This window comes from Nerophis lumbriciformis, linkage group LG06, assembly GCF_033978685.3.
Source record: "Nerophis lumbriciformis linkage group LG06, RoL_Nlum_v2.1, whole genome shotgun sequence".
Lineage (NCBI taxonomy): Eukaryota > Metazoa > Chordata > Actinopteri > Syngnathiformes > Syngnathidae > Nerophis > Nerophis lumbriciformis.
Window position 1 is genome coordinate 14,247,964 of NC_084553.2, and position 27,945 is coordinate 14,275,908.

The 27,945-nt window shown below is 40.9% G+C and overlaps 1 protein-coding gene across 2 annotated transcripts in view; it reads left to right on the plus strand.

The window, feature by feature from the left end:
* The first annotated feature begins 269 nt into the window (after positions 1–269).
* The window catches only part of slc9a5 (solute carrier family 9 member A5), a 38,911-nt gene continuing 11,235 nt past the window's right edge, over positions 270–27,945 (plus strand). The window contains exons 1-11 of one of the 2 annotated variants that reach the window (XM_061963777.2): positions 270–534; positions 11,715–12,017; positions 13,708–13,871; positions 20,495–20,573; positions 20,638–20,815; positions 20,890–21,110; positions 21,214–21,416; positions 24,586–24,675; positions 24,829–24,899; positions 27,598–27,724; positions 27,807–27,925. In XM_061963777.2, the coding sequence (XP_061819761.1) occupies positions 270–534; positions 11,715–12,017; positions 13,708–13,871; positions 20,495–20,573; positions 20,638–20,815; positions 20,890–21,110; positions 21,214–21,416; positions 24,586–24,675; positions 24,829–24,899; positions 27,598–27,724; positions 27,807–27,925 (1,820 nt within the window). The remainder of the gene's footprint in view (positions 535–11,714; positions 12,018–13,707; positions 13,872–20,494; positions 20,574–20,637; positions 20,816–20,889; positions 21,111–21,213; positions 21,417–24,585; positions 24,676–24,828; positions 24,900–27,597; positions 27,725–27,806; positions 27,926–27,945) is intronic. The other variant, XM_072913345.1, reaches the window with a different exon arrangement.

Sequence of the window (27,945 nt, forward strand, 5' to 3'; positions counted from 1 at the left end):
TGGACTTGCTCTTTTCAAACAAACACGAGTGGATAACTTGTTCCAACATGTTTATTTCCTTATCCCTGCGTTGTAGCAACAGGTAACATCCGGGGCGCGTGACGCCGTCGCGATGACGCTCACTTATCACAGCGAAGGTGGTCGCGGGGGGGTCACGTGTTGTCCTGCGCCCCGCCTCCTTGTGTCACCGGAGCGTGCGCGCGCGCTCGGGACTTTATAAGCTTGCGCGAGGGGACCCGAGGCGGCTGTGCACGTGCGCGCGCGGGAAGATGCTGACGCTCGTGCTCGTCCTGCTGACGGCTTCGGCCGCCGCCGCCGACCGGAGCGCGACCGTCGGGCCGCCGCCTGAACTCCCGCACACCGGCGGCGAGTACGCGGGGCCCACCGACCCTCTGCCCCGGCCTGCCACCGCCGTCAAGGAGGAGGACCGGCACCACGGTGGCGGGTACCGGGTGGTCCAGTGGGAGTGGACCTACGTGCAGACTCCCTACGTCATCGCCGTGTGGCTCCTGGTGGCCAGCGTGGCCAAGATTTGTGAGTACACACACACACACACACACACACACACACACACACACACACACACACACACACACACACACACACACACACACTTATTTAAATAATGTCTACATACTGTATGTCCGACTACGTCACCTTTGACCCTGAACATGAATGAGTGAGTACCATCATGTCAACGCAGACTACACATGAAAACTGCTGAGTAATCTTTCCCACAGCCTGTTCCCTCCCTCTGCATGTTCCAAAATAATTCAATAAAACCGTAATATGGCGCCTCTTTCACACTTCCGCCGCCACAAAGTAACAGAGCAGCTTGCGTCTTTGGAGGACGTTGGCACAGGAAAAAAAAACACAATTGTTCTAACGCAACAGAGCGGGGACAAGTCACACTTGTTACTTTCCCCCCCCCCCCCCCCCCCCCCCCCGTTTCTAGCGGCGTGGTCCGTTCCAGGGTCAAGCTGTGGCGGTCATTCAACTTTATGTTCAAGACGGTCGTGCAAGCGTGAAAAGAAATTAAGCAATGTTTTGTACAATGTTCCCTCTAATTTTTCATGTGTGTGAGCAAACGCAAAAAACTCCCTGAGCATTCAGTGGAGCCCATCAGACGTGCACACTGTGGCTACACTAGCAGCACACCTGTCCCAAACCAGACTAAATAACAAGTTCAATCTCCATCCATCCATCCTTTCGGGAAAGCGGGGGGTGCTGGAGCCTATCTCAGCTGCATTCGGGCGGAAGGCAGGGTACCTACTCAGTGGCCTAGTGGTTAGAGTGTCCGCCCTGAGATCGGTAGGTTGTGAGTTCAAACCCCGGCCGAGTCATACCAAAGACTATAAAAATGGGACCCATTACCTCCCTGCTTGGCACTCAGCATCAAGGGTTGGAATTGGGGGTTAAATCACCAAAATGATTCCCTCACCTCCCAGGGGGTGATCAAGGGTGATGGGTCAAATGCAGAGAATAATCTCGCCACACCTAGTGTGTGTGTGACAATCATTGGTACTTTAACTTTTAACTTTAACACCCTGGACAAGTCCTCACCTCATCGCAGGGCCAACACAGATAGACAGACAACATTCTCTTATTATTATAATCAAATGACAGCAGTCATTTCCATGAGGTTATTTTCTAATATAAGTGTTTAGGCCCACTTACAATGACAATAACAAAAAATATTGTTTTTCATGAACTGTGTACTTGTATTGTTTGTCTGGGTGGAGGTCCTGCTTTGGAAATAATTTGTACCCCTTTCAGACATTGCATTTAGTTCCCATTAAAACATTCACATGTTGCACAATGAGATGTAAGCAGGGGATCATGTGTACATTCCTGCAACTTTCTGTTTGTAAAAAATATATTTGTATTAGTATTTATTTAATATACTAACAGCATTTCATGATTAATATTTATAAATTAAGATTCCTAATAAATGACACTAGAATAAGCATACGTTTGATTGGTAAATCATAGTGTAACGACGTGGAATGACACTTTATGTGTGGTGTTGGAGTGGTCCGACTTTTTGTGTGGCTGTAAACGCATCACTGGCTAAGTGCCATATGTGCATGTGTTGGCGCAAGTGAGAAAGAGCGAGCGGGTGCTGTTGATATAACAAAGTTGCTTTTGGTCTGGTTTGTACTGCAGAAAATGACCAGTTTTGCTAGATATAATTTTTTTTACTAATGTTTTGGTGATGTGTTTATGGCCGACAATAAAGAGTTTTGCTCAGTAAAGTGATGGATGGAATTCATGTCCTCAAAGCGTCTCGACAGACGTTACAATATTTGAACAATGATGACGAAAACTGTTTTCTCTGTCGTGTCCGTGTCGTGTTGAAAATTGTTATGCGCTTATTTTTTTATTTGATTTTGTGCGCGGCATAGATTTGCCGTGCGCAGACGACGCTTGAGCGGTGCGCAATTGCACAGGCGCGCACCTTAGAGGGAACGTTGGTTATGTACACTATATAGATAGATTGATGGATAGTACTTTATTGATTCCTTCAGGAGAGTTCCCTCAGGAAAATTAAAATTCCAGCATCAGTGTACAGAATTGAAGAACGCATTTGAAAAGTAAATAATGGGGGTATAAATGGAAATAAAATAGAAGATATAACAATAAGAATAAAAATAAATAGCAACATTCAGAATAAAAATATAACAGTAAAAATTAGAGATGTCCGATAATGGCTTTTTTGCCGATATCCCGATATTGTCCAACTCTTAATTACCGATTCCGATATCAACCGATACCGATATATACAGTCGTGGAATTAACACATTATTATGCCTCATTTTGTTGTGATGCCCCGCTGGATGCATTAAACAATGTAACTTTACCATGAATTGATTAACGTGGACCCCGACTTAAACAAGTTGAAAAACTTATTCGGGTGTTACCATTTAGTGGTCAATTGTACGGAATATGTACTGTGCTGTGCAATCTACTAATACAAGATTCAATCAATCAATCAAAAACAAGGTTTTCCAAAATAGAGAACAACTTCAACTCCAGTTATGGAAAAAAGTGCCAACATGGCACTGCCATATTTATTATTGAAGTCACAAAGTGCATTATTTTTTTTAACATGCCTCAAAACAGCAGCTTGGAATATGGGACATCCTCTCCCTGAGATAATCCTGATACCCACTACAACTATGGGAAATACTATACTTTGACTTTCACAAGGTCATTATTATTTTTTTTTTTAACATGCCTCAAAACAGCAGCTTGGAATTTGGGACATGCTCTCCCTGAGATAATCCTGATACCCACTACAACTGTAGGAAATACTATACTTTGACTTTCACAAGGTCATTATTATTTTTTTTTTTAAACATGCCTCAAAACAACAGCTACAAAAACAATGAAGGCACACAGCTTCAGTCCAGAGTATACTAGAGCACACTTGTCAACCTTGAGACCTCTGAGTTCGGGTGGTGGTGAGGTGGGCGGGGTTTGGTGGTAGCGGGGGTGTATATTGTAGCGTCCCGGAAGAGCTAGTGCTGCAAGGGTTTCTGGGTATTTGTTCTGTTGTGTTACAGTGTTCTCCCGAAAATGTGTTTGTCATTCTTGTTTGGTGTGGGTTCACAGTGTGGCGCATATTTGTAACAGTGTTAAAGTTGTTTATACGGCCACCCTCAGTGTGACCTGTATGGCTGTTGATCAAGTATGCCTTGCATTCACTTATGTGTGTGTAAAAGCCGCATATATTACGTGGCTGGGCCGGCATGCTGTTTGTATGGAGGAAAAGCGGACGTGACGACAGATTGTAGAGGACGCTAAAGGCAGTGCCTTTAAGGCACGCTCTCAATAATGTTGTCCAGGTGGAAATCGGGAGAATGGTTGCCCCGGGAGATTTTCGGGAGGGGCACTGTAATTCGGGAGTCTCCCGGGAAAATCGGGAGGTTGAAACTGATACCGATAATTTACGATATTACATTTTAAAGCATTTATCAGCCGATAATATCGGACATCTCTAGTAAAAATAAGAATATAACAAGAGAAACGAGGCAGTAGTGACCATGTTATGAAAAAGTATTGTACTGTTATTGTTTTGCATCCCCTGTCATCCTAGTACCCCTCTTCCCCCCCAGAGAGGAGTTGTACAGTCTGATGGCGTGTGGGACAAAGGAGTTTTTGAGTCTATTAGTCTTGCACTTTTTTTTTTTCTTCTTTTTTCTTCTCTCTGGCTCCTCTTGATGTGGAGGAGCAGTGGCTTTACTCCAAGTTCCTCCCGGATGACAGAGCTTCTCACCCTATCTCTAAGGGAGAGACCCGCCACCCGGCGGAGGAAACTCATTTCGGGCCGCTTGTACCCGTGAGCCAGATGAGGTGGTTCGGGCATCTGCTCAGGATGCCACCAGGATGCCACCCGAACGCCTCCCTAGGGAGGTGTTTGGGGCACATCCGACCGGCGGGAGGCCAAGGGGAAGACCCAGGACACGTTGGTTAGGCTATGTCTCCCGGCTGGCCTGGGAACGCCTCGGGATCCCCCGGGAGGAGCTGGACGAAGTGGCTGGGGAGAGGGAAGTCTGGGCTTCTCTGCTTAGGCTGCTGCCCCAGCGACCCGACCTCGGATAAGCGGAAGAAAATGAATGGATGGATGGATGGATAGTCCTGCACTTGGGATGAAGCAGTGTAGCACTGAACAGGCTCCTCTGGCTACTGATAATGGTATGCAGAGGGTGACTGGCATCATCCATGATGCTCACTAGTTTTTCCACAGTCCTCTTCTCTGCCACCGTCACCAGTAAGTCCAGTTTTATTCCGATCGTGGAGCCGGCCCTCCTGATCAGTTTCTCCAGTCTGGAGCTGTCCTTATTGGATGTACTGACCCCCCAGCACACTACGATGTAGAACAGAACACTGGCAACCACAGACTGGTAGTACATATTGCCAAAAGTATTTGGCCACCCATCCAAATGATCAGAATCTGGTGTCCTAATCACTTGGCCCGGCCACAGGTGTATAAAATCAAGCACTTAGGCATGGAGACTGTTTCTACAAACATTTGTGAAAGAATGGGCCGCTCTCAGTGATTTCCAGCGTGGAACTGTCATAGGATGCCACCTGTGCAACAAATCCAGTCGGGAAATTTCCTCGCTCCTAAATATCCCAAAATCAACTGTCAGCTTTGTTATAAGAAAATGGAAGAGTTTGGGAACAACAGCAACTCAGCCACGAAGTGGTGGGCCACGTAAACTGACAGAGAGGGGTCAGCGGAGGAATTATGGTGTGGGGTTGTTTTTCAGGAGTTGGGCATTGGCCTCACCAATGCGATTTTGGAAGAGTGGTGGAAGATTCCTATAAACACACTCCGCAACATTGTGGACAGCCTTCCCAGAGGAGTTGAAGCTGTAATAGCTGCAAAAGTGCCCGCCCTGAGATCGGTAGGTTGTGAGTTCAAACCCCGGCTGAGTCATACCAAAGACTTTAAAAATGGGACCCATTACCTCCCTGCTTGGCACTCAGCATCAAGGGTTGGAATTGGGTGTTAAATCACCAAAAATGATTCCCGGGCGCGGCACTGCTGCTGTCCACTGCTCCCCTCACCTCCCAGGGGGTCTTTAACTTAACTTAACTTAACTTAACTTAACTTAAAAGGTGGACCGACATCATATTGAACCCTGTGGGTTAGGAATGGGATGGCACTTCAAGTTCATATGTGAGTCAAGGCAGGTGGCCAAACACCTTTGGCAATATAGTGTACTTCATTTAACGCACAAAGGAGAAATGATGTGCGGTAGTGTTGTCAGGAGTGCCAACATGTATTTCGATACTTTTCAAAATAAAGGTGACCACATAAAAAATTTCATGATTGGCTTTATTTTTAACGGAAATGTTACGATACATTTGACTTATGTTTCTTATTGCAATCAAAGAACAATTTTGTCATTAAACTAGAAGAGGAAGGAGTTGCGTGTGAATGCTCCAATGCTGAAGTTGAACTGAAATGCAGACAGAATGTAGTATGAATCATGCTTTCATGCTTTTATTTCTATTTGTATCTATGTTTCTGTTTTATCTAGTGTTTTTCATGTTTTTCATTTCTATTTTAATTTTCTATTATATATTTTAACTTTCCATTTTTATTTATTTTTTATTTTTTTGTATACTTTTTAGCACTTTGAGATTTTAACAAATGTAAAGTGCGTTACAAATGTAATTCATTATTATTATTATTATTATTGAATGTAAGAATAGTTTGAATGTTGGAATTAGTGTTGTCCCGATACTAATATTTTGGTACCGGTATCAAAATTATTTCGATGCTTTTCGGTACTTTTCGGTAATTTTCTAAATAAAGGGGACCACAAAAAATGGCATTATTGGCTTTATTTTAACAAAAAATCTTAGGGTACATTAAACATATGTTTCTTATTGCAAGTTTGTCCTTAAATAAAATAGTGAACATACAAGACAACTTGTCTTTTATTAGTAAGTAAACAATCAAAGGCTCCTAATTTAGCTGCTGACATATGCAGTAACATATTGTGTCATTTTCCATTCTATTATTTTGTCAAAATTATGAAGGACAAGTGGTAGAAAATTAATTATTAATCTACTTGTTCATTTACTGTTAATATCTGCTTACTTTCCTCTTTTAACATGTTCTATCTACACTTCTGTTAAAATGTAATAATCACTTATTCTTCTGTTGTTTGATACTTTACATTAGTTTTGGATGATACCACACATTTGGGTTTCAAACCGATACCAAGTAGTTACAGGATCATACATTGGTCATATTCAAAGTCCTCATGTGTCCAGGGACATATTAGTACCGGCGGACCGGTACTTTTCAGAGGCGGTATAGTACTGAATATGATTAATTACTATCGCGGTACTATACTAATACCGGTATACCGTACAACCCGAGTTGGAATGGTTTAAATGTTCAAAAGCTGACGCTGAACTGTGGAACGTAGGATGAATGTGGAAATGGTTTAAATGTTGAAATCGTTTAAACCAGGGGTGTCAAACGTATGGCCTCAGGGCCGGAACAGGCCCGCAAACAAGTTTTATCCGGCCCACGGGATGAGATTGCCAAGTATAATATTTAACCTGAAATTTTTAAATGAAACAAACTGCTGTTCTAAATGTGTCCACTGGATGTCACAACAGCAATTCTTTGTATCTTTGTAGATGATGCTACATATGTACAAAATAAACCACATGATGTTAGTGCATCAGTAGAGGAAAATGATCAAACTACATAAATAGCAGACTGTAATTTGATTTTGATATCATTTTTTTTACCTTGATAGATTGGAAATTAACACCAGTGAGTTGACTGATGAAATAATGTAAAGTGTATATAAAGTTAAAGTACCAATGATTGTAACACACACAATAGGTGTGGCGAAATTATTCTCTGCATTTGACCCATCACCCTTGATCACCCCCTGGGAGGTGAGGGGAACAGTGAGCAGCAGCGGTGGCCGCGCCCGGGAATCATTTTTGGTGATATAACCTCCAATTCCAAACCTTGATGCTGAGTGCCAAGCAGGGAGGTAATGGATCCCATTTTTATAGTCTTTGGTATGACTCGGCCAGGGTTTGAACTCACAACCTACCGATCTCAGGGCGGACACTCTAACCACTAGGCCACTGAGTAGGTTATATACTATTAACCGCAACAGGTAGTTGTAAAAAAAAAAAAACAACAACATTATGATTTGTACAATTTCAGAATGTGCTTAATCTATTTTTAAACAAAGAAAACAATCTGGAGTTGTCTTTATTTTTAAGTTATCGTGCCGTGATTTGACCAGTCTGGCCCACTTGGGAGTCGATTTTTATGACACAATGACACAATGTTGTGGAGCGGCACAATCAGTGTGTTGTTGCTGCTGCGCAGATGGTTAACCAGTGTGCACGCGACCAGAGCACACACTGATCATTTGTGTGTGTGTGTGTGTGTGTGTGTGTGTGTGCGTGTGTGTGTGTGTGAATGTAAAGACCTGGTCGAAAGGTCAAAAGTCTCAACTAAAAAGTCATAACAATGTTAATAATAGTAATGTAAACTAGGGTTGCGTGTTATAGACTTTATACCATATCATTATATACATTTGACCGTCAATAGAGCTTTTAATACTATCGTTATATCCTGATAATGCATGTAATGTAAACAGTGGTGTTAATGTAAAAATGATGTAGATGTTAGATATGTAGATAATATTGTAATGTAGATATTAGTGTTCATACAATGTAGATAATGTAAAATAATGTATATTTATGACACGCTAATAACGCCTGTATGCTACACTGTCTCGCTCTTTCCCCTCCAAACGCCGCTGCCTGTTGACGTTCTCCTCCAATTTTGCATCAACATTTGCAAAAAAAAATGTTGCAATTAGTAGATTAGATTCAATTCCAGAACCTTACAGTGTAGATACCAGGTTTAATCCTTTAATAATATACTTCAATAAAATAAATAATTAAAAATAATAATAATATTAATACTGAGTGAGATTGGTTTTCTGCAGAAAAAGTGGCCTATTTAAAAAAATAAATAAAATAAATAAAATTAAAATAAACTGTTAAAAATGTCTATTAATGACACGCTAATAATGCCTGTATGCCACACTGGTTCACTGTTTCCCCTCCAAACGCTGCTACCTGTTGACGTTCTCCAGTTTTGCATCAACATTTGCAAAACAAGTGTTGCAATTAGTAGATAGATTCAATTCCAGAACCTTACGGTGCAGATACCAAGTTTAATCTTTTAATAATATACCAACAAATAATAATATTGACACACAGTGAGATTTGTTTTTGCAGAAAAAGTGGCCTATTAAAAAATAAAATAAAAACAATAAAAAAAAACACAAAAAAACTTTTTGACCCAAAAAATAATCATATTAACTAGGGGTGTGGGAAAAAATCGATTCGAATTCGAATCGCAATTCTCACGTTGTGCGATTCAGTATCGATTCTCATTTTTTAAAAATCGATTTAAAAAAAAATATATATATATATATTTTTTTCCATTATTATTTTTTTTTAATTAATCAATCCAACAAAACGATACACAGCAATACCATAGCAATGCAATCCAATTCCAAAACCAAACCCGACCCAGCAACACTGCAATAAACAGAGCAATTGAGAGGAGACACAAACACGACACAGAACAAACCAAAAGTAGTGAAACAAAAATGAATATTATCAACAACAGGATCAATATTAAATGATAAATGATAAATGGGTTGTACTTGTATAGCGCTTTTCTACCTTCAAGGTACTCAAAGCGCTTTGACACTACTTCCACATTTACCCATTCACACACACATTCACACACTGATGGAGGGAGCTGCCATGCAAGGCGCTAACCAGCACCCATCAGGAGCAAGGGTGAAGTGTCTTGCTCAGGACACAACGGACATGACGAGGTTGGTACTAGGTGGGGATTGAACCAGTGACCCTCGGGTTGCGCACGGCCACTCTCCCACTGCGCCACGCCGTCCCCCATTTATTAGTTACAATTTCAACATAGCAGTGATTAAAAATCCTTCATTGACATTATCATTAGACATTTATAAAAAAAATTAAAAAAAGAACAATAGTGCATCACATCTCATAAGCTTGACAACACATTGTGTCCAATATTTTCACAAAGATAAAATAAGTCATATTTTTGGTTCATTTAATAGTTGAAACAAATTTACATTATTGCAATCAGTTGATAAAACATTGTCCTTTACAATTATATACGCTTTTTTACAAAAATCTACTACTCTGCTTGCATGTCAGCAGACTGGGGTAGATCCTGCTGAAATCCTATGTATTGAATGAATAGAGAATCGTTTTGAATCGGGAAAATATCGTTTTTGAATCGAGAATCGCGTTGAATCGAAAAAAATCGATTTAGAATCGAACCGTGACCCCAAGAATCGATATTGAATCGAATCGTGGGACACCCAAAGATTCGCAGCCCTAATATTAATACACAATGAGATTGTTTTTTTGCAGAAAAAGTGGTCTATTAAAAAAAATAAAAATAAAATAAACAATTTAAAAAAAAAACTTGCAGTGTTGCAAATGCTGAATGACGCCTATAAAAATGTCTATTTATGACAAGCTAATAACGCCTGGATTATGCTGCTGTGTTGACGAGCCACCGTATGCTACACTGGCTCACTCTTCCCCCTCCAAACCCTGCTCCTTGTGTTGATGTTCTCCTCCAATTATTTATCAACATTTGCAATAAAAATGTTGCAATTAGTAGATTGGATTCAATTCTAGAACCTTATGGTGCAGATTACAGGTTTATTCATTTAACAATACACTTAATAATACTATTAATACACAAAGAGATGTGTTTTTTGCAGAAAAAATAACCTATTTAAAAAAAAAAAAAGTCAAAATAATTTTGTATTTTTTTTCTGACAAAAAAAATCCCCAAATTTGCAGTGTCGCAAATGCTGAATGACGTCTATAAAAATGTCTATTTATGACACGCTAATAACGCCTTGATTATGCTGCTGTGTTGAAGAGCCACCATATGCTACACTGGCTCGCGCTCCCCCCTCAAAACCCTGCTGCCACCTTGATGTTGACGTTCTTCAATTCTTTATCAACATTTGCAAAAAAAAAGTGTTGCAGTAATAGATTAGATTCAATTCCAGAACTTTATGGTGCAGATTACAGGTTCATTCATTTAACAAGACACTTAATAATAATATTAATACACAATCAGAGAAGTGTTTTGCTGAAATAAATTACCTATTTAAAAAAAAAAATTATATTTAAATTAAAAAAACATTGTTTTGACCAAAAAAATCCATTAATTTTCAGTCTTGCAAATGCTGAATGACGTCTATAAAAATGTGTATTTATGACACTCTAATAAAGCCTGGATTATTCTCCTGCGTTGAAAAGCCAGTGTAGCATACAGTGGCACTCCCCCCCCTCCAAACCCTGCTACCACCTTGATGTTGACACTCTTCTTTTATTTTGCATCAACATTTGCAATAAAAGTGTTGCAATTAGTAGATCAGATTCAATTCCAGAACTTAATGGTGCAGATTACAGGTTTATTGAATAATAATAATACACAATGAGATGTGTTTTTTGCAAAACAAACAGCCTATTTTGTACAATCTTTTTTTTTTCTTAAAACCAAGAAAATTACAAGAAAATGTCACTGATTATGTAGGTAATAATGATAAAGTAAATTATATTTTAATGTAATTAATAGTGTAGGTACTAATGTATATAATAATAGTATTAATGCAAACAGTCTTGCATAGACAAAAGTGATAATGTAAACAATAGTGTTTATACTATTGTTATGTAAACAATGTGTATGTAAAAATGAGTATTAATGTACATAAGAGTGATAATGTGATAGTTCTAATGTAGATATTAGTCGTAATGTAGCTCATAGTGGTAATGTAGATACTATAGTGTTATTGTAATGTAATAGTGTTAATGTAGGTCATAGTGTTAATGTACAGTATATTATAGTGTTAATTTAGATAATATAGTGTTATTGTATTGTAATAGTGTTAATGTAAATAATAATCTATTCATCCATCCATTTTCTATACCGCTTTTCCTCATGGGGGTCACAGGTAAGTTGGAGCTTATCGTAGATGATAATGTATTTGTGTTAATGTAAATAATAATGTAGATAATGGTGTTAATAGCAATAATAGTGACATTAATAATTGTTGTCTTGGCAGTGTTCCACTTGTCTCAGCGCTTCACAACAGTGGTTCCGGAGAGCTGCATGTTGATCCTACTGGGTCTGGTTCTGGGCGGCCTGGTGCTCTTAGCCAATAAGAAGCAGCTGTACCAGCTGGAGCCCGCCCTCTTCTTCCTCTTCCTGCTGCCCACCATCGTGGGCGACGCCGGATACTTCATGCCGTCCCGGCTCTTCTTCGACAACCTGGGAGCCATCCTCATGTACGCCGTGGTGGGAACGCTGTGGAACGCCTTCTGCACGGGCTTCGGCCTCCACGCCGCCAAGATGCTGGGGGTCATAGGTCAGACATGGAGGGGAAGGGGGAGGGGGGAATACCCCACGCCAAAGTACTTATTAGACATAACCGCGAAACTTCCTTTTGGAATTATCTGTTTATGTGTTAGCAACATTAGCTTGTAGATTAAAGTCTGACCTTAGGGTCACTATTTTTTTTATTGGCCCACGCCATAATCTAAAAGAAAACTGGTCAATTACATCTTTTGATTTTTTTGTATTGGTACACTTTATTGACAATTTTTGGACACGCCTGTAGTATTTTTTAATTTTTTATTGAACAACAAACATATATCCACAGTGTACATAAAAGTCAAGGCACTTTCAACATATTCAACAATTTTACGCAACTGGTTGAGCAAATGTATGACTTTAACAAAACATGTCAAGGAAAGAAAATAAAAGCAAATACAAAGAGTATTAAAAATAATAATAAACAATATGATAAAATACAAAATTCAAAAAGACTCATTTAAATCACTTTAAACTAGAGATGTCCGATAATGGCTTTTTTGCCGATATCCGATATTCCGATATTGTCCAACTCTTAATGACTGATTCTGATATCAACCGATACCGATATATACAGTCGTGGAATTAACACATTATTATGCCTAATTTTGTTGTGATTCCCCCGTTGTATGCATTAAACAATGTAACAAGGTTTTCCAAAATAAATCAACTCAAGCTATGGAAAAAAATGCCAACATGGCACTGCCATATTTATTATTGAAGTCACAAAGTGCATTATTTATCTTTAACATGCCTCAAAACAGCAGCTTGGAATTTGGGACATGCTCTCCCTGAGAGAGCATGAGGAGGTTGAGGTGGGCGGGGTTGGGAGGTAGCGGGGGGGTGTATATTGTAGCGTCCCGGAAGCGTTAGTGCTGCAAGGGGTTCTGGGTATTTGTTCTGTTGTGTTTATGTTGTGTTACGGTGCGGATGTTCTCCCGAAATGTGTTTGTCATTCTTGTTTGGTGTGGGTTCACAGTGTGGCGCATATTTGTAACAGTGTTAAAGTTGTTTATACGGCCACCCTCAGTGTGACCTGTATGGCTGTTGACCAAGTATGCTTGCATTCACTTGTTTGTGAAGCCGTAGATATTATGTGATTGGGCCGGCACGCAAAGGCAGTGCCTTTAAGGTTTATTGGCGCTTTGTACTTCTCCCTACGTCCGTGTACACAGCAGCGTTTTAAAAAGTCATAAATTGTACTTTTTGAAACCGATATCACATTTTAAAGCATTTATCGGCCGATATCGGCAGTCCGATATTATCGGACATCTCCACTTTAAATGTTTTCAATAAAGATATCAATTTAAGGGCTTTTGTACTGTTAACAATTTTCCAAGATTTAATTGATCATTTTAAACCATTAAGCCAGAAATCGGCATTTTTTTTATGTATAAACATTTTTGCTTGCAGCATAATAATGTTGACAAACTTTTCTATGTCACCATCATTTATAAATATGCCAAATTTGATCTCCACACCCTTGTCTCTCAGCCAATTTCTGATCGGACAAAATGGTATAAGCTATTGTTGATAACCCTAACCCTGTCCAGTAGATATGTATATGGTTATCTTAGCAAACAAACAACATACTTGGCTGTGTGTGTGTGTGTGTGTGTGTGTGTGTGTGTGTGTGTGTGTGTGTGTGTGTGTGTGTGTGTGTGTGTGCGCGTGCTTGCACACAGATGAGCGTGTGCAGGCCGACCTGATGGACTTCCTGTTGTTCGGCGCTCTGATCTCCGCTGTGGATCCGGTGGCGGTTTTGGCCGTGTTTGAGGAAGTCCACGTCAACGACATGCTCTTCATCATCGTGTTTGGAGAGTCGCTGCTCAATGACGCCGTTACAGTGGTGAGAAAAGGCCCACACACACACACACACACACACACGCACACACACACACGCGTGTAGTGAGCTAGACCCGGGTCAGAACCAGCAGATTTATGTTGAAGTTGCGAAGCAGAAACATTCCATTTTTCCAAAATTCCATTTATTCTGGTCATGACATAGTGAGGGCCAAAGAGACGTTCCCACGCCGTGAGACATAGTCTCCCGCCCCCAGTGGGTCTTTAGTTTTGCCTGCCATGTGGTCTCCTCCCGGTCGCACATGAACACCTCACCAGGGAGACGAGGGAAAAGAATGCCCAAACTACCTCCACTGTGATTTACAGGTGCGGATTATTCACAAGCCCTCAGGACGCCGTTATCCTCATCTAGTGGAGATGAGCTCCTAAAACCACTAAACTGGACACGGTCTACACGGCGTTCCTAAAATATGTATTGGTTTCTCATGGGAGTTTAAAGATTAAACTTGTTGCAGCAGATTAACCACCTTTGCTAATCCGCATCAGCACTCTGAATATGAGCTAATCCCGCCAACAAGTGCTGCCATGACCCGCTCTGACACCCGGCACGTGCACAAATCACTTTCTGACCTCTCGTGCACGAGCACACAAGCGCCAATTTTTTTTAAATTTTAACATTTTTAGTTCTTTATTGTTTATTTAAATGTTTACCGTATTTTTCGGAGTATAAGTCGCACCGGCCGAAAATGCATAATAAAGAAGGAAAAAAACATATATAAGTTGCACTGGAGTATAAGTCACATTTTTGGGGGGAAATGTATTTGATAAAACCCAACACCAAGAATAGACATTTGAAAGGCAATTTAAAATAAATAAAGAATAGTGAACAACAGGCTGAATAAGTGTACGTTATATGAGGCATAAATAACCAACTGAGAAGGTGCCTGGTATGTTAACGTAACATATTATGGTAAGAGTCATTCAAATAACTATAACATATAGAACATGCTATACGTTTACCAAACAATCTGTCACTCCTAATCGCTAAATCCCATGAAATCTTATACGTCTAGTCTCTTACGTGAATGAGATAAATAATATTATTTGATATTTTACGGTAATGTGTTAATAATTTCACACATAAGTCGCTCCTGAGTATAAGTCGCACCCCCGGCCAAACTATGAAAAAAACTGCGACTTATAGTCCGAAAAATACGGTACATTTTTAAATTTTATTTATTTAATTTTATTGTAATTAAAAAAATTATAAATAATAATTTAAGCGCTGACTTTAAGAGGGAAGAGTATGGCGTCACATTAGTGCCAAAAATCAGAGCGCATAAAAACTGTTATCGCACGCTGATTCTCCACTTCGCCGTCTCGGTCTGTGAGCTCTCTGTGTACTCCTGGCATCTCTCCTCGCGTTGTCATGTTTCTTTTTGGCACTTTGGGGGCGGGTATGCTTAGACGGCCCCTCCTTTCTGATTGGCTCTGAGCATTTTTCATATGACCAATGATTCTCCAGTGTAGCAATGTTGTAGCCATCTTACCTCGGACAGCTAGCATCAATCATTACATTGATGTCAATGGTACATGTACTAATTAAATTACCATAACTTGCTCGATTTTCGACCAATTTACAAACAGTTTGCCTTGTTACAAATCTTATTACATGTAGATATGACATAGGATGCTGTACCTGTTGAAATTACCTCTTTCGCTTTAAAAAGAATTACTTCATTGTGCAACATAGTTGTGTAGGGTCAGTGTTAGTCAGTTCTCTGATTATTTTAAACTGTTTCAGAATACATTATTAAAAGGCTATTTTTAACATTTTAAAAACAAAATTCAAAGATTATTTCATTCATTTTATGGCTGAATCAAAAGAAATTCCATAAATTAGAAAACAAATGTTCAAGAAGAAGTGAAAATATAAAATGATGTTATGGTTGGATGTTATTGCTGGTGGACCAGTTTTGTCTGAAAGATGTGATTATGGTGTTTGTTGTCTTATTATTTATTTGGGTCACATTTTGTATTACCCTGTATTGTGTTTATGTGGTATGAAATAACCTTCATCAGCGCGCAACATTTTTTTATCCACTTCTTCCTCCGTAAATCTTGATACATATTGATCAGGGGCGTCACTAGCTTTTAAGGACAGGGGGGCTTAGCACCCAGGAGATGCACAGGATGCGAGCGAACGTTACGCACGAGCACAAAACTTCACAAACGGCTAACAAAGACTTGGAAATTATTCATTGTTGTTATTATTATTTTAAAAAATGCACGGGACGAAATGAAATGCTCCCCGGGACGATGGCTTTTAACCATTTTTTTTCTTTTTAGGTATTTATTCATTTTGCATTTTATATTAAATGTCTTGGTTTTTCCTCCCTTTGAAAATCCTATGAAATGTTTAACAAGCCATCCTATAATAATACAACAGCTATTAATGTAGCTATACAATAAGACAAATATATTTAATGATGTTTTTTCATTATTTTAACAATAGGCTAATGTATATTACTTTATATAGATTCTACAAGAAACACAAAACTTAAAAACTGAATTATTTACAATTGCACACACAAGGTTTTGTGCAGCTTCACTCATTGTAAAAGAAGATAATGTGCTTCGTACACCTGCAGGACCGCAAGCAAGGTCGCAGAGAAAATGCGGACTGGAATTTGAGTGATGTGGGCATTTTCTATATGAACAAGTGGAATGGATTGGATACCGACGCACTAAAGGGGCTCTCTACCTTATGCTACGAAGTGAGGGGAAACTGAGTGAATAATAACAGGTTATATGATTATTTATTTAAACTCATATTCGGGCCACTTTATAATGAATATGTATTTGTAAAAAAATAAAAAATAAATAAAAAAATAACACCAAATTATTTAGGGGGGCTTAAGAATATTTTAGGGGGGTTTGAGGCCCCCTAAAATAGGCCTAACAACGCCAATGATATTGACGATGACCCGCCCTGCTATACTTCTGATTGGCTCTGAGCATTTTTCGCCTGACCAATCAGAAATAAGGGGCCGTCTAAGCATACCCGCCCCCAAAGTGCCAAAACGAAACATGACAGCGCACAGACCGAGACGGCGCAGAAAGGCACCGCGCGCGCACAAAAAGGCACCACGCGCGCGCAGAAAGGCACCGCGCGCGCACAGAAAGGCACCGCGCGCGCGCACGAAGTGGAGAATCAGCGCGCGATAACAGTTTTTATGCGCTCGGATTTTTGGCACTAATGTGACGTCATAGAAGAGTCCACCCAGATTATTTTGTTCAAAGGCTGCCTAAAATAATGAAAGGTGACCAGAATTAAAGTTGAACAATTTATTCCACTCCACAGAAGTAGTAAGTACAAACAAGAGAGCTGAACTATCTAAAGGTCGGAGCGACCGCTGAAATGGTCGCCCGTGTCTATCAGGCTTTTGTCCACCTTGGTTGCTACGCCTTGACAGGGATCAAAACTGAAGGTTAACTTGACGTGTGTGCCGAGCACACACACACACTCCCCCACACTCCCTCCGGGCTGGTACTTCATAACGGCAATAAACAAGAGACAATAATTGTGTGAATGCTCCAAAGCTTTCACACATATGGTTTTCTACACCAAAATGCATCTATTTATTAAACTTCTTCAAATTCTTCTTCAGATTTTGGCGCGCTCTACCTTCCACATTTTTACCCGATTCAAACCGTTCCAACTTCAAACTGTTCAGCCTATTCAGGAATCGCGGGCTTTCCCTTGACAAATTCCCAAAATTCCCAGATTTCCCAGAATTCCAGGTTTTCCGGGACATTTTTCCCCCATTCAAAATGAATTGGCCATTTTGCAAACTTCCACCATTTCCCCATTTTTCAACCGATTCAAACCCTTCCACCTTCAACACATTCCACCATCCTGGAAATTTAAAGTAATTAGTTTCCAAGTTAAAAAAAAATCCAGGAATTTCCAGAATTCCTGGTTTTCCAAAGCCCTATTTCCACCCTTTTTTCTGGCGACTACTCCTTCCACATTTTTTTTTTACGTATTTCAACCGTTGCAGCATCAAAACATTCCTCTTAATCAGGACAAAAAACAAAGTTGTTTTTTGAACTGGAAAAATTCCCGGTTTTCCCAGAATTCCGTAATACCATTTTTCAATGCAACATGTTACTACTTCAGCAGTTCTCGGCCGATTTGAAAAATTCCAACACCAACCATTTCAACTCATTCAGACCATTCAAGTTTTTTACCATTTAAAAAAAAAATCCGCTTTTCCCGAATTTCCCCAATTTTTTGGAACTTCCTATTGAAATCAATGGGACATTCTTCAAAGTTCCACAATTCCCACATTTTTCATATCATTCAAACTGTTCCAACTTCAAAATATTCAGCCTGTTTGGGAATTGTGTGCTCTACTTCAACAATTCTAAAAAAAATTCCAGGATTTTGGTTCAACCTCAGCTTTGGAGCATATACACGCAATTCCTTCAGGATTTGCCTCATCTAGTATAGCGTATTTTTCGTATAAGGCGCACTTAAAATGCTTTAATTCTTCTAAAAAATCAACAGTGCGTTTATATAACCTGGTGCGTCTAATGTACGGATTAATACTGGTTGTGTTTACCCACCTCAAAACAATTCTATTTGGTACATGATATAATGACAAGTGTAACCAGTAGATGGCAGTCACACATAAAATACGCGTGGACCTCAGGCTGACGCCCGGTAAATAAATGATGCTAGCAAGTACCCGTAAGCAAGCAACACCAAAACTTTGATGTGTAATTGCGAATATATGTCACGACGAGGGGGTTTTCGCAACTTACTGCGAGGATTGTTCTCCCGGGATGCAATTGGACTTTTCCGGACAAAGGTAGCATGTAGGAACATATTTATTATTAATCTAACTACACAGGACAAAAGACAGGAACTAAAACAAAAGGAAAGCGTGACGATTGCACGAGAGGCTAAGGAACATAAAACTTAAAGCAGGAAACATACGCTAACACTTAGACTGAACTGCGGACATAGAAAAGAACTAACCAAACTATGGCATAGAACGAACAAGACTTACTGCGGCATGAATGAAGCAATGGCATGAAACGAGCATGAAAAGAGCAATGTCGCCAGCCGACTTACTGGCAAAGACAGGCTTAAATAATAGTTTCTTAATTAGAGTAGGTGCGTGTCCCGAACACACGAGGCAGGTGAAACTAATAAGTCGCCATGCTAACTAAACAAACAAGGGAGCGCAAACAGGAACTAAAAGAGTCCAAAACAAAGAGAAAATAACAAAAATATCATCCAGACCACAGATCATGACAATATAGACCATTACACAAGACAAAAAAATCTGTCAAAATGTTTTAGTTCGACTTTCGTAAGCTATGAAGCCGCACTGCTTGATGGATTGTTGGCACATTACAGGTACCATAGTCAGACGTACTGTGCTTCAACATACGGGTATTATTATGGTGTGTGTATAAGGACCCCAAAATGGCATCTAAGAGGAGACATTATCCAGCATTTTGTTTCGCAATATTATGCAAAACCAACTTTTCTTACCTATTGGTACCTGCTGATGTGTGTTTGGGATCTGCATAAGTCCCGAAAACTAGCGCGTGTCCGTAATTGTAGTCCTCGCTAAAGTCAATAAGCTCCTTTTTCTCTGTCCTCTTGTTGTGGGGCATTCATCCTCCGCTGTTGCCATTTCTAACATAAAGTAGCGTACAGTTCTAACTAGGAATGTCCGATAATATCAGACTGCCGATATTGTCGGCCGATAAATGCTTTAAAATGTAATATCGGAAATTATCGGTATCGGTTTCAAGAAGTTAAATTTATGACTTTTAAAAACGCCGCTGTGTACACGGACGTAGGGAGAAGTACAGAGCGCCAATAAACCTTAAAGGCACTGCCTTTGTGTGCCGGCCCAATCACACAATATCTACGGCTTTTCACACACACACAAGTGAATGCCATGCATACTTGGTCAACAGCCATACAGGTCACACTGAGGGTGGCCGTATAAACAACTTTAACACTGTTACAAATATGCGCCACACTGTGAACTCACACCAAACAAGAATGACAAACACATTTCGGGAGAACATCCGCACCGTAACACAACATAAACACAACAGAACAAATACCCAGAACCCCTTGCAGCACTAACTCCTCCGGGACGCTAAAATATACACCCCCGGCTACCCCCACACGCCACACACACCTCAACTTCCTCCTTCTCTATCAGGGAGAACATGTCCCAAATTCCAAGCTGCTTTTTTGAGGCATGTTAAAAAAAATAATGCACTTTGTGACTTCAATAATAAATATGGCAGTGCCATGTTGGCATTTTTTTCCATAACTTGATTTATTTTAGAAAACCTTGTTACATTGTTTAATGCATCCAGCGGGGCATCACAACAAAATTAGGCATAATAATGTGTTAATTCCACGACTGTATATATCGGTATCGCTTGATATCGGAATCGGTAATTAAGAGTTGGACAATATCGGATATCGGCAAAAAAGCCATTATCGGACATCTCTAGTTCCAACTTATATTTGTCAGTTTTTTCTCAAAATGGTTCTTGTCCTGCCAAAAGGAGGGAAACATATTCCTTGAACATGGCTAACCGGTAGCTTCTCTTTGTGTCTTCCAGGTGTTGTACAAAGTGTACATTTCCTTCGTGGAAGTGGGACCAGAGAACGTGCAGACGGCGGATTACTTCAAAGGAGTCGGTAAGAGAGGAGGCGTCACTATCGCGTGCCTTAACGAGAAACAAAAGACCCTCTTTTGGCGCAGCCTCGTTCCTCATTGTCAGCGTGGGCGGGACTTTGGTGGGTCTGGTCTTTGCCGTCATCCTGGGCTTCATCACGCGCTTCACCAAGAAGGTCCGCATCATCGAGCCCCTCTTCGTGTTCCTCCTCGTCTACCTCGCCTACCTGACCGCCGAGCTCTGCTCGTTGTCGTCCATCTTGTCGTGAGTACACCGCACTAGTCCTTTGGAACGATCCAGAATTCAGCGGTTTGGTTGCGATGTTCCCCCCTCGCTAGGATGACCTTCTGCGGCATCGGTGCCAACAAGTACGTGGAGGCCAACATTTCCCAGAAGTCCCGGACTACCGTCAAGTACACCATGAAGACCCTGGCCAGCATCGCCGAGACCATCATCTTCATCTTCCTTGGAATCTCCGCCGTGGACAAGTCCAAGTGGGCATGGGACACGGGCTTGGTGTCCTGCACGCTCGTCTTCATCTTCATATTCAGAGCCATGGGTCGGTCCGTCGCCATAGCGATGACGACGATGCATGCTTTCGTCCTCGTTGAAAGAAACATGCTCCTGGCCTCTTGTGATCTTTGGTAAACTTCCCTCTCCAGGTGTGGTGGGTCAGACGTGGATACTAAACCGCTTCCGTCTGGTCCCGCTGGAGAAGATAGACCAGGTGGTGATGTCCTACGGCGGCCTGCGGGGGGCGGTGGCCTTCGCTCTGGTGGTGCTGCTGGACGGCGAGAGAGTCAAAGCCAAGGATTACTTCGTGGCCACCACGATCGTGGTGGTTTTCTTCACCGTCATGTTCCAGGTAGGAATGGGTACTGAAATCCAGTACTTTTTTTTGGCACTGACTAAATCCTGCTGGTCGCACCAAATTTACGTAAAATCCAATGGTGCTATGTTACGGTACCTGTTACGCCCGGTTGCTGACTCAGCCGGATCTTTGCTCTCAGTGCTGCTGGAGTGATCGCCAAGTGCCAAAGTGCGGACTCCGCCAAATTATGTCTTGATAATGTTGCAATTTTTACTGCCAACAAAAATATTGATTCAAAAAACGCTCCAACATAAGTAAGGCTCCACTTTTTCAAAAATGCGCTAGCTTGATGCCAATATACATAAGTAGAGATGTCCGATAATGGCTTTTTTGCCGATATTCCGATATTGTCCAACTCTTAATTACAGATTCCGATATCAACCGCTACCAATATATACAGTTGTGGAATTAACACATTATTATGCCTCATTTTGCCGTGATGCCCCGCTGGATGCATTAAACAATGTAACAAGGTTTTCCAAAATAAATCAACTCAAGTTATTGAAAAAAATGCCAACATGGCACTGCCATATTTATTATTGAAGTCACAAAGTGCATTTTATTTTTTTTTACATGTCTCTAAACAGCAGCTTGGAATTTGGGACATGCTCTCCCTGAGAGAGCATGAGTGTCACAAGGTGTAGGTGACGAACCCCAAGATGCAGAGACGGCAGGATTGGTGCAGGAAAACATGATTTAATTTAACACTAAAACAAGAACAAACAAAAGGGTACAAACAAAAGGCGCGCACAAGGCGGAGAACAAACTTGACTATGAACAAAAACTAGCACAAAGGCTAACTGTGGACAAGAAACAAAAACACTGTGACACGAATGAACTATGACATGAGCAGAGTGAACAGAAGTAGACACAGCTACAACGACAAGTATTAATGACATTGACAATCAGTACTCCAGCACTGACTGGAGGGCAAAGCGGGACTAAATAGTAGCTGGCTGATTGACACCAGGTGTGGCCAGGTGCCAATCAGCCACAGCTGAGGGGGCACAGCACTCAGGGAGAAGAGCAGGAAATAGAACCAAAATAAGAGCGCTTACAGGAAATAAAGACAGGCAGAGGAAAAACTCAAAACATAACTAAACTGTCAGTGACAAACCTGACAATGAGGAGGTAAAGGTGGGCGGGGTTGAGGTGGGGGGGTTTGTAGGGGGTAGTGGGGGTGTTTATTGTAGCGTCCCGGAAGATTTAGTGCTGCAAGGGGTTCTGGGTATTTGTTCTGTTGTGTTTATGTTGTGTTACGGTGCGGATGTTCTCCCGAAATGTGTTTGTCATTCTTGCTTGGTGTGGGTTCACAGTGTGGCGCATATTTGTAACAGTGTTAACGTTGTTTATACGGCCACCCTCAGTGTGACCTGTATTGCTGTTGACCAAGTATGCATTGCATTCACTTGTGTGTATGAAAAGCCGTAGGCTTTAAGGTTTATTGGTGCTCTGTACTTCTCCCTACGTCCGTGTACCACTCCGTACAGCGGCGTTTTAAAAGTCATATATTTTACTTTTTGAAACCGATACCCATAATTTCCGATATTACATTTTAAAGCATTTATCGGCCCATAATATCGGCAGTTCGATATTATCGGACATCTCTATACATAAGCTTTGCTATTGACATGCTACTGATTAGCATTGGTGATTTTACATGGCAATTTCAACACTTTCATACTGTGACGCTCGGGTCGCATGACGCCGATTAGTGTCGTGTTCCCAAGATGCAGAAGATCGAGGGGGCAATGTGCAGGTAAAAGTATTTAATGTAGCTCAAAAACAAACAAAGATGAGTGCCGCTGGGAAGGCACCGAAGCATAGGGAAGGCTATGCAAAAACGAAACTAAAACTGACAGGTGCGAAGCAACAAAACGAAATGCTGGACTATGGCAAAAACTCACGGTAGGAGGAACGAGCGTCCACATGAATGATTATCATCTCCAAACAAAGTCCCGACAAAGAATGGTGGTTCACACTCACCTTAAATTGTCTTAATCACCAACAGAAAACAGGTGTGGGAATAAGTGCTTGTAGGCATGTGTAAAGTAGTTGTGAAGAAACACCAACACAATGGGAAGTGACACCAAAATAAGAGCGCAGGACAGAAACACAGAAGAACACCAACAAAACCCAAAATAAAGGCTTGTTAATGAAAACTACAACTAAGATGCACGTTACAATCAAACAGCTAGTGCGTAAGAAGCCCAATAATGTCACGATCTGGTGAACGTTGTTTGCAGCGTGACCCCAAAGATGTAGAGAACGGCTGGCGGATTGCAAGTAAAACTAGATTTAATGGCAAACAAAGAGCAGGGAACACACAATTCTAGCACACCAAGCGGACTACCAAATACAATGATCCAGCCCTGAAGGCGGAACCCGGGTGGAACAAAATAGAACTGATTAATGAGAATGTGTGATTAATGTGTGCTGGCAGGGCATTTAGCAGAAAGTAAAGGTGCTTCAAAACAGGAAATACTGACAAAACAAGAGCACCAGGACAAGAAGTGATCCCTAAACACAGGAAGTTGAAAACAAAACCAAAATAGTCATGAAGGATCATAATAAATACTTACAGTATTAACACTTTTTAGGGCGCAACAAAAAAAAAAAAAAAAAAAAAAAAACACAGCATAAACTATACACTACTGCCATCTAATGTCTTGGACTTGCAACTGTAGTTGCAACATTATGTCGTACCTGTAACACCCAGAAATGTGATAAAACAAGATATGACTACTGGACAGCATTTATCGATCAGCTCATTTTTAAATGTTGCAATAAAAAAAGGAGATAGTTTTACCAAAAACAATCAATATTTATTAATCCACACAAAACTACCGAATCCCATGGTACTGTATAGGTTCAAATGTGAACGATAGCCATTCCTAGTCACGCCTGCTGGATGTTTTAATTAAAATTATTTCACGTAACAAGATGATGGAGCACTTACAGTACGTGGTAAACACCTTCAGTGGACCAGCAGATGCAGTCTCAGTGTGAGGAACGTGTTTATTCCAACTCAGTCTAAACATCCTGTTGCCATGGAGACGTTGACCTTTCCTCAAGAGCGCTTAGTCATCTTACACCACACAGAGCAAAGCAGTCACGTTTCTGTGTGTGTGTATACGTGTGTTTGTTTGTGTGTGTGTTATAGGGTCTGACCATCAAACCGCTGGTGGAGTGGCTCAAAGTTCCTCGTTCCACCAACAGAAAGCCCACCATCAATGAGGAGATCCACGAGAGGGTCGGCCTTCATCTTTTACTGTTTCACATCATGAACCATGACCTGTGCTGTACACACACACACATAAAAAAAGACACACACTCCTTGTGATGTCTCTTTTTATGCCATATTAAGTGACAGGCCAGATCATGATGTGTGGCTTTGTGTTTGCAGGCGTTCGATCACATTCTGACGGCGGTGGAGGACATCGCAGGACTTCAAGGCTACCACCACTGGAGAGACAAGTAAGATGATAATAAGGATGATGACAGAAGCTATGTTCACATGGACACATTTAATTTGATTAAAAGCTTATCCGGAATAAAAATGCTTTATGTAAACACGCCATTCGGAATATTCTGACCCGATCACGCACTTTCGGATCCAAAATTTTATTCCGATCAAGACGGGTGGTTTATTCTGATAGTGATTCGGATTGTAGCGCATGAAAACACATCTTTTTAAATTCGGGTTAAAAAATTATCCTTACTGGGCATGTCTTTGATGTCGGCTATACTTTGATGGTGGGGCGGGGTTTGGTGGTAGCGGGGGTGTATATTGTAGCCCGGAAGAGTTAGGGCTGCATGGGATTCTGGGTATTTGTTCTGTTGTGTTTATGTTGTGTTACGGTGCGGATGTTCTCCCGAAATGTGTTTGTCATTCTTGTTTGGTGTCGGTTCACAGTGTGGCGCATATTTGTAACAATGTTAAACTTGTTTATACGGCCACCTTCAGTGTGACCTGTGTAGCTGTTGATCAAGTATGTCTTGCAGTCACTTCCGTGTGTGTACAGAAGCCAAATACAACCTGTGACTGTGCTGGAACGCTGTTTGTACAGGTTGTAGAGGGCGCTAAAGTCAGTGCCATCACGGCACGCCCTTAATATTGTTGTTTGGGTGAAAATCGGCAGACATTCGAGAGAATGGTTGCCCTGAAATTCGGGAGTCTCCCGGAAAAATCTGGAGGGTTGGCAAGTATGACGCTGTCAAGCGCCATTCATATAAAACTCAAAATAATGTGTAGCGTGTCTGAGACCCCTGCTATACATATATGTGTACATAATATAATACATATATAATTATAATTGATTATTAAGAGTATGTGAAAGTTCAACTCCTACCCTGTTTACTTCTGTGATGACCTTCTTAAAGTTTTGCAATCATTATTATCAAGCAGCTAAAATGCACCAAACATGGATAAGTGTGGAGAGAGTTTTTTTTTTCTTTTTTTCCCATGATCCCTTATGATGTGTTTAAATGAGTGTAATTTTGATTCTTTTTTTTTATTTATGGAGATAGGGCGTTTTTGTTGTAATATCCACAAAGTACAGTGAGCAGGTTGTGTAATGTATGACCATGTTTGTTGACTTTTTGTGGTGGTTGACATTTTTTTTTCCTGCACCATGACTAGGGAAGGTTGTTTGAATTGTGACATATAATTAATAGCTGTGATAGTGTTGACCTCGGCACTCTGACCCCGTATCTCAGCGACTCTGTCACAAACCTGGGGGTAAAGTTTGACTCAGATTTTAAATTCGAAAAACAAATCAGCAGCGTCGTTCAAAAAAGCTTTTATCAATTACGCCAAATAGCGAAAGTGAAACCGCTTCTATCAATACATGATCTTGAGAAATTAATCCACGCTTTTATCTCGACTCGTCTTGATTACTGTAATGCCCTGTATGTTGGCATTAGCCAGGCCTCCCTCGCCCGCCTGCAGCTCGTGCAGAACTCTGCTGCTCGTCTGCTAACACAGACCCGCAGACGTGAGCACATCACCCCTATTTTAGCGTCCCTTCACTGGCTCCCTGTGCGTTACCGAATACATTTTAAACTCCTTTTATTTGTTTTTAAATGTCTAAACAACCTCGCGCCAACCTATCTCTCCGACCTCCTTCAGCCTTACTGCCCCACCCGATCCTTAAGATCAGCCGATCAGCTGCTGTTGACGGTCCCTGACACAAGGCTGAAGCTTAGAGGTGACAGAGCTTTCGCCGTTGCTGCTCCCAAGCTCTGGAACGACCTACCCCTGAGTGTTAGACAAGCCTCCTCTCTTCCTGTTTTTAAATCTCTCTTAAAAACATACTTTTATTCCATGGCTTTTAACACTGAGTGATATCCATCCTGCAATGGCGCCCCATAATACACCTGCTGTGATCCTGTTTTTATGTTTTTATTAATTCTATTTTAATTATTTATTTTTTATCGTGTTCTGTTTGTGTTGTGTTGTGTTTGCTCGGTACTCGTTTTATCTTTTAACCTGCTCATTGTACAGCACTTTGGCTACCCCTGTGGTAAATTTTAAATGTGCTTTATAAATAAAGTTGATTTGATTTGATTTGATTTGTTGTATGGCAATGAAATGATTGGTCATTGACTATAGTTATTCTTAACCACCAAAAAATGGTGTATAAAAGTGTTTCATTAGGCTGCTGTCTCTTTGCACATATTTAAAAAATGTGTCAGAGCTGTTTGTCTTTTTTATGGAGGAATGTAGTTTGTCATAGAGCTGGTATCCAATGTTATTAAAAAGGATGTTTTGTAATCGAGAATTGATTTTGAATCGACTCAATACCCATAAGAGTCGAATCGAATCAAATTGTGTGGTGCCCAAAGATTCACAGCCCTAATTTATGCTTAATTTGGCAACTTTCCAATTTTGTTCATACAGATAATTGTATGCTTTTGACTATATATAATAACAATCTGCAGTAGGACATGGGCATTACTTTTATTTCAAGTTGCTTGAAGAAGGATTGAATTAGATTAGCAGAAACCCTGTCAAACCTTGTCAGCTAACTCAAAAGCCAGCCTCGCTAAGACAGTGTTTTGAAAGCCTACAAAGACGCCTGCTGCTAAAAAAAAGCTGTCCCAGCTGTGCACAAACTACGGTTAAATCTACATTTAAAGAATAATACATGTGCATGATGACGATGTTGTTCAGGTGGGAGCAGTTCGACAAGAACTACCTGAGCAAGCTGCTGCTCAGGAAGTCGGTATACAGGAAGAGCGAGCTGTGGGAGGCATACCAGAAGATCAACATCCGCGACGCCATCAGCGTCATCGACCAGGTAGGAAGGAGGCGAAGCTGAGCCGCTGCCTATCACTGTGCAGTCATTACCCTGTAACCTGTGTGTGTGTGTGTCCATGAAGGGTGGAAACCTGCTGACTCCGGCCAGACTGTCGCTGCCCTCCATGGCCAGCAGGTCCTCCTTTCCCTCCATGGCCAGCAGGACCTCCTTCGCCGAGGCCACCAACGTCACCAACTACTTGTAAGTCACATGACTATTGT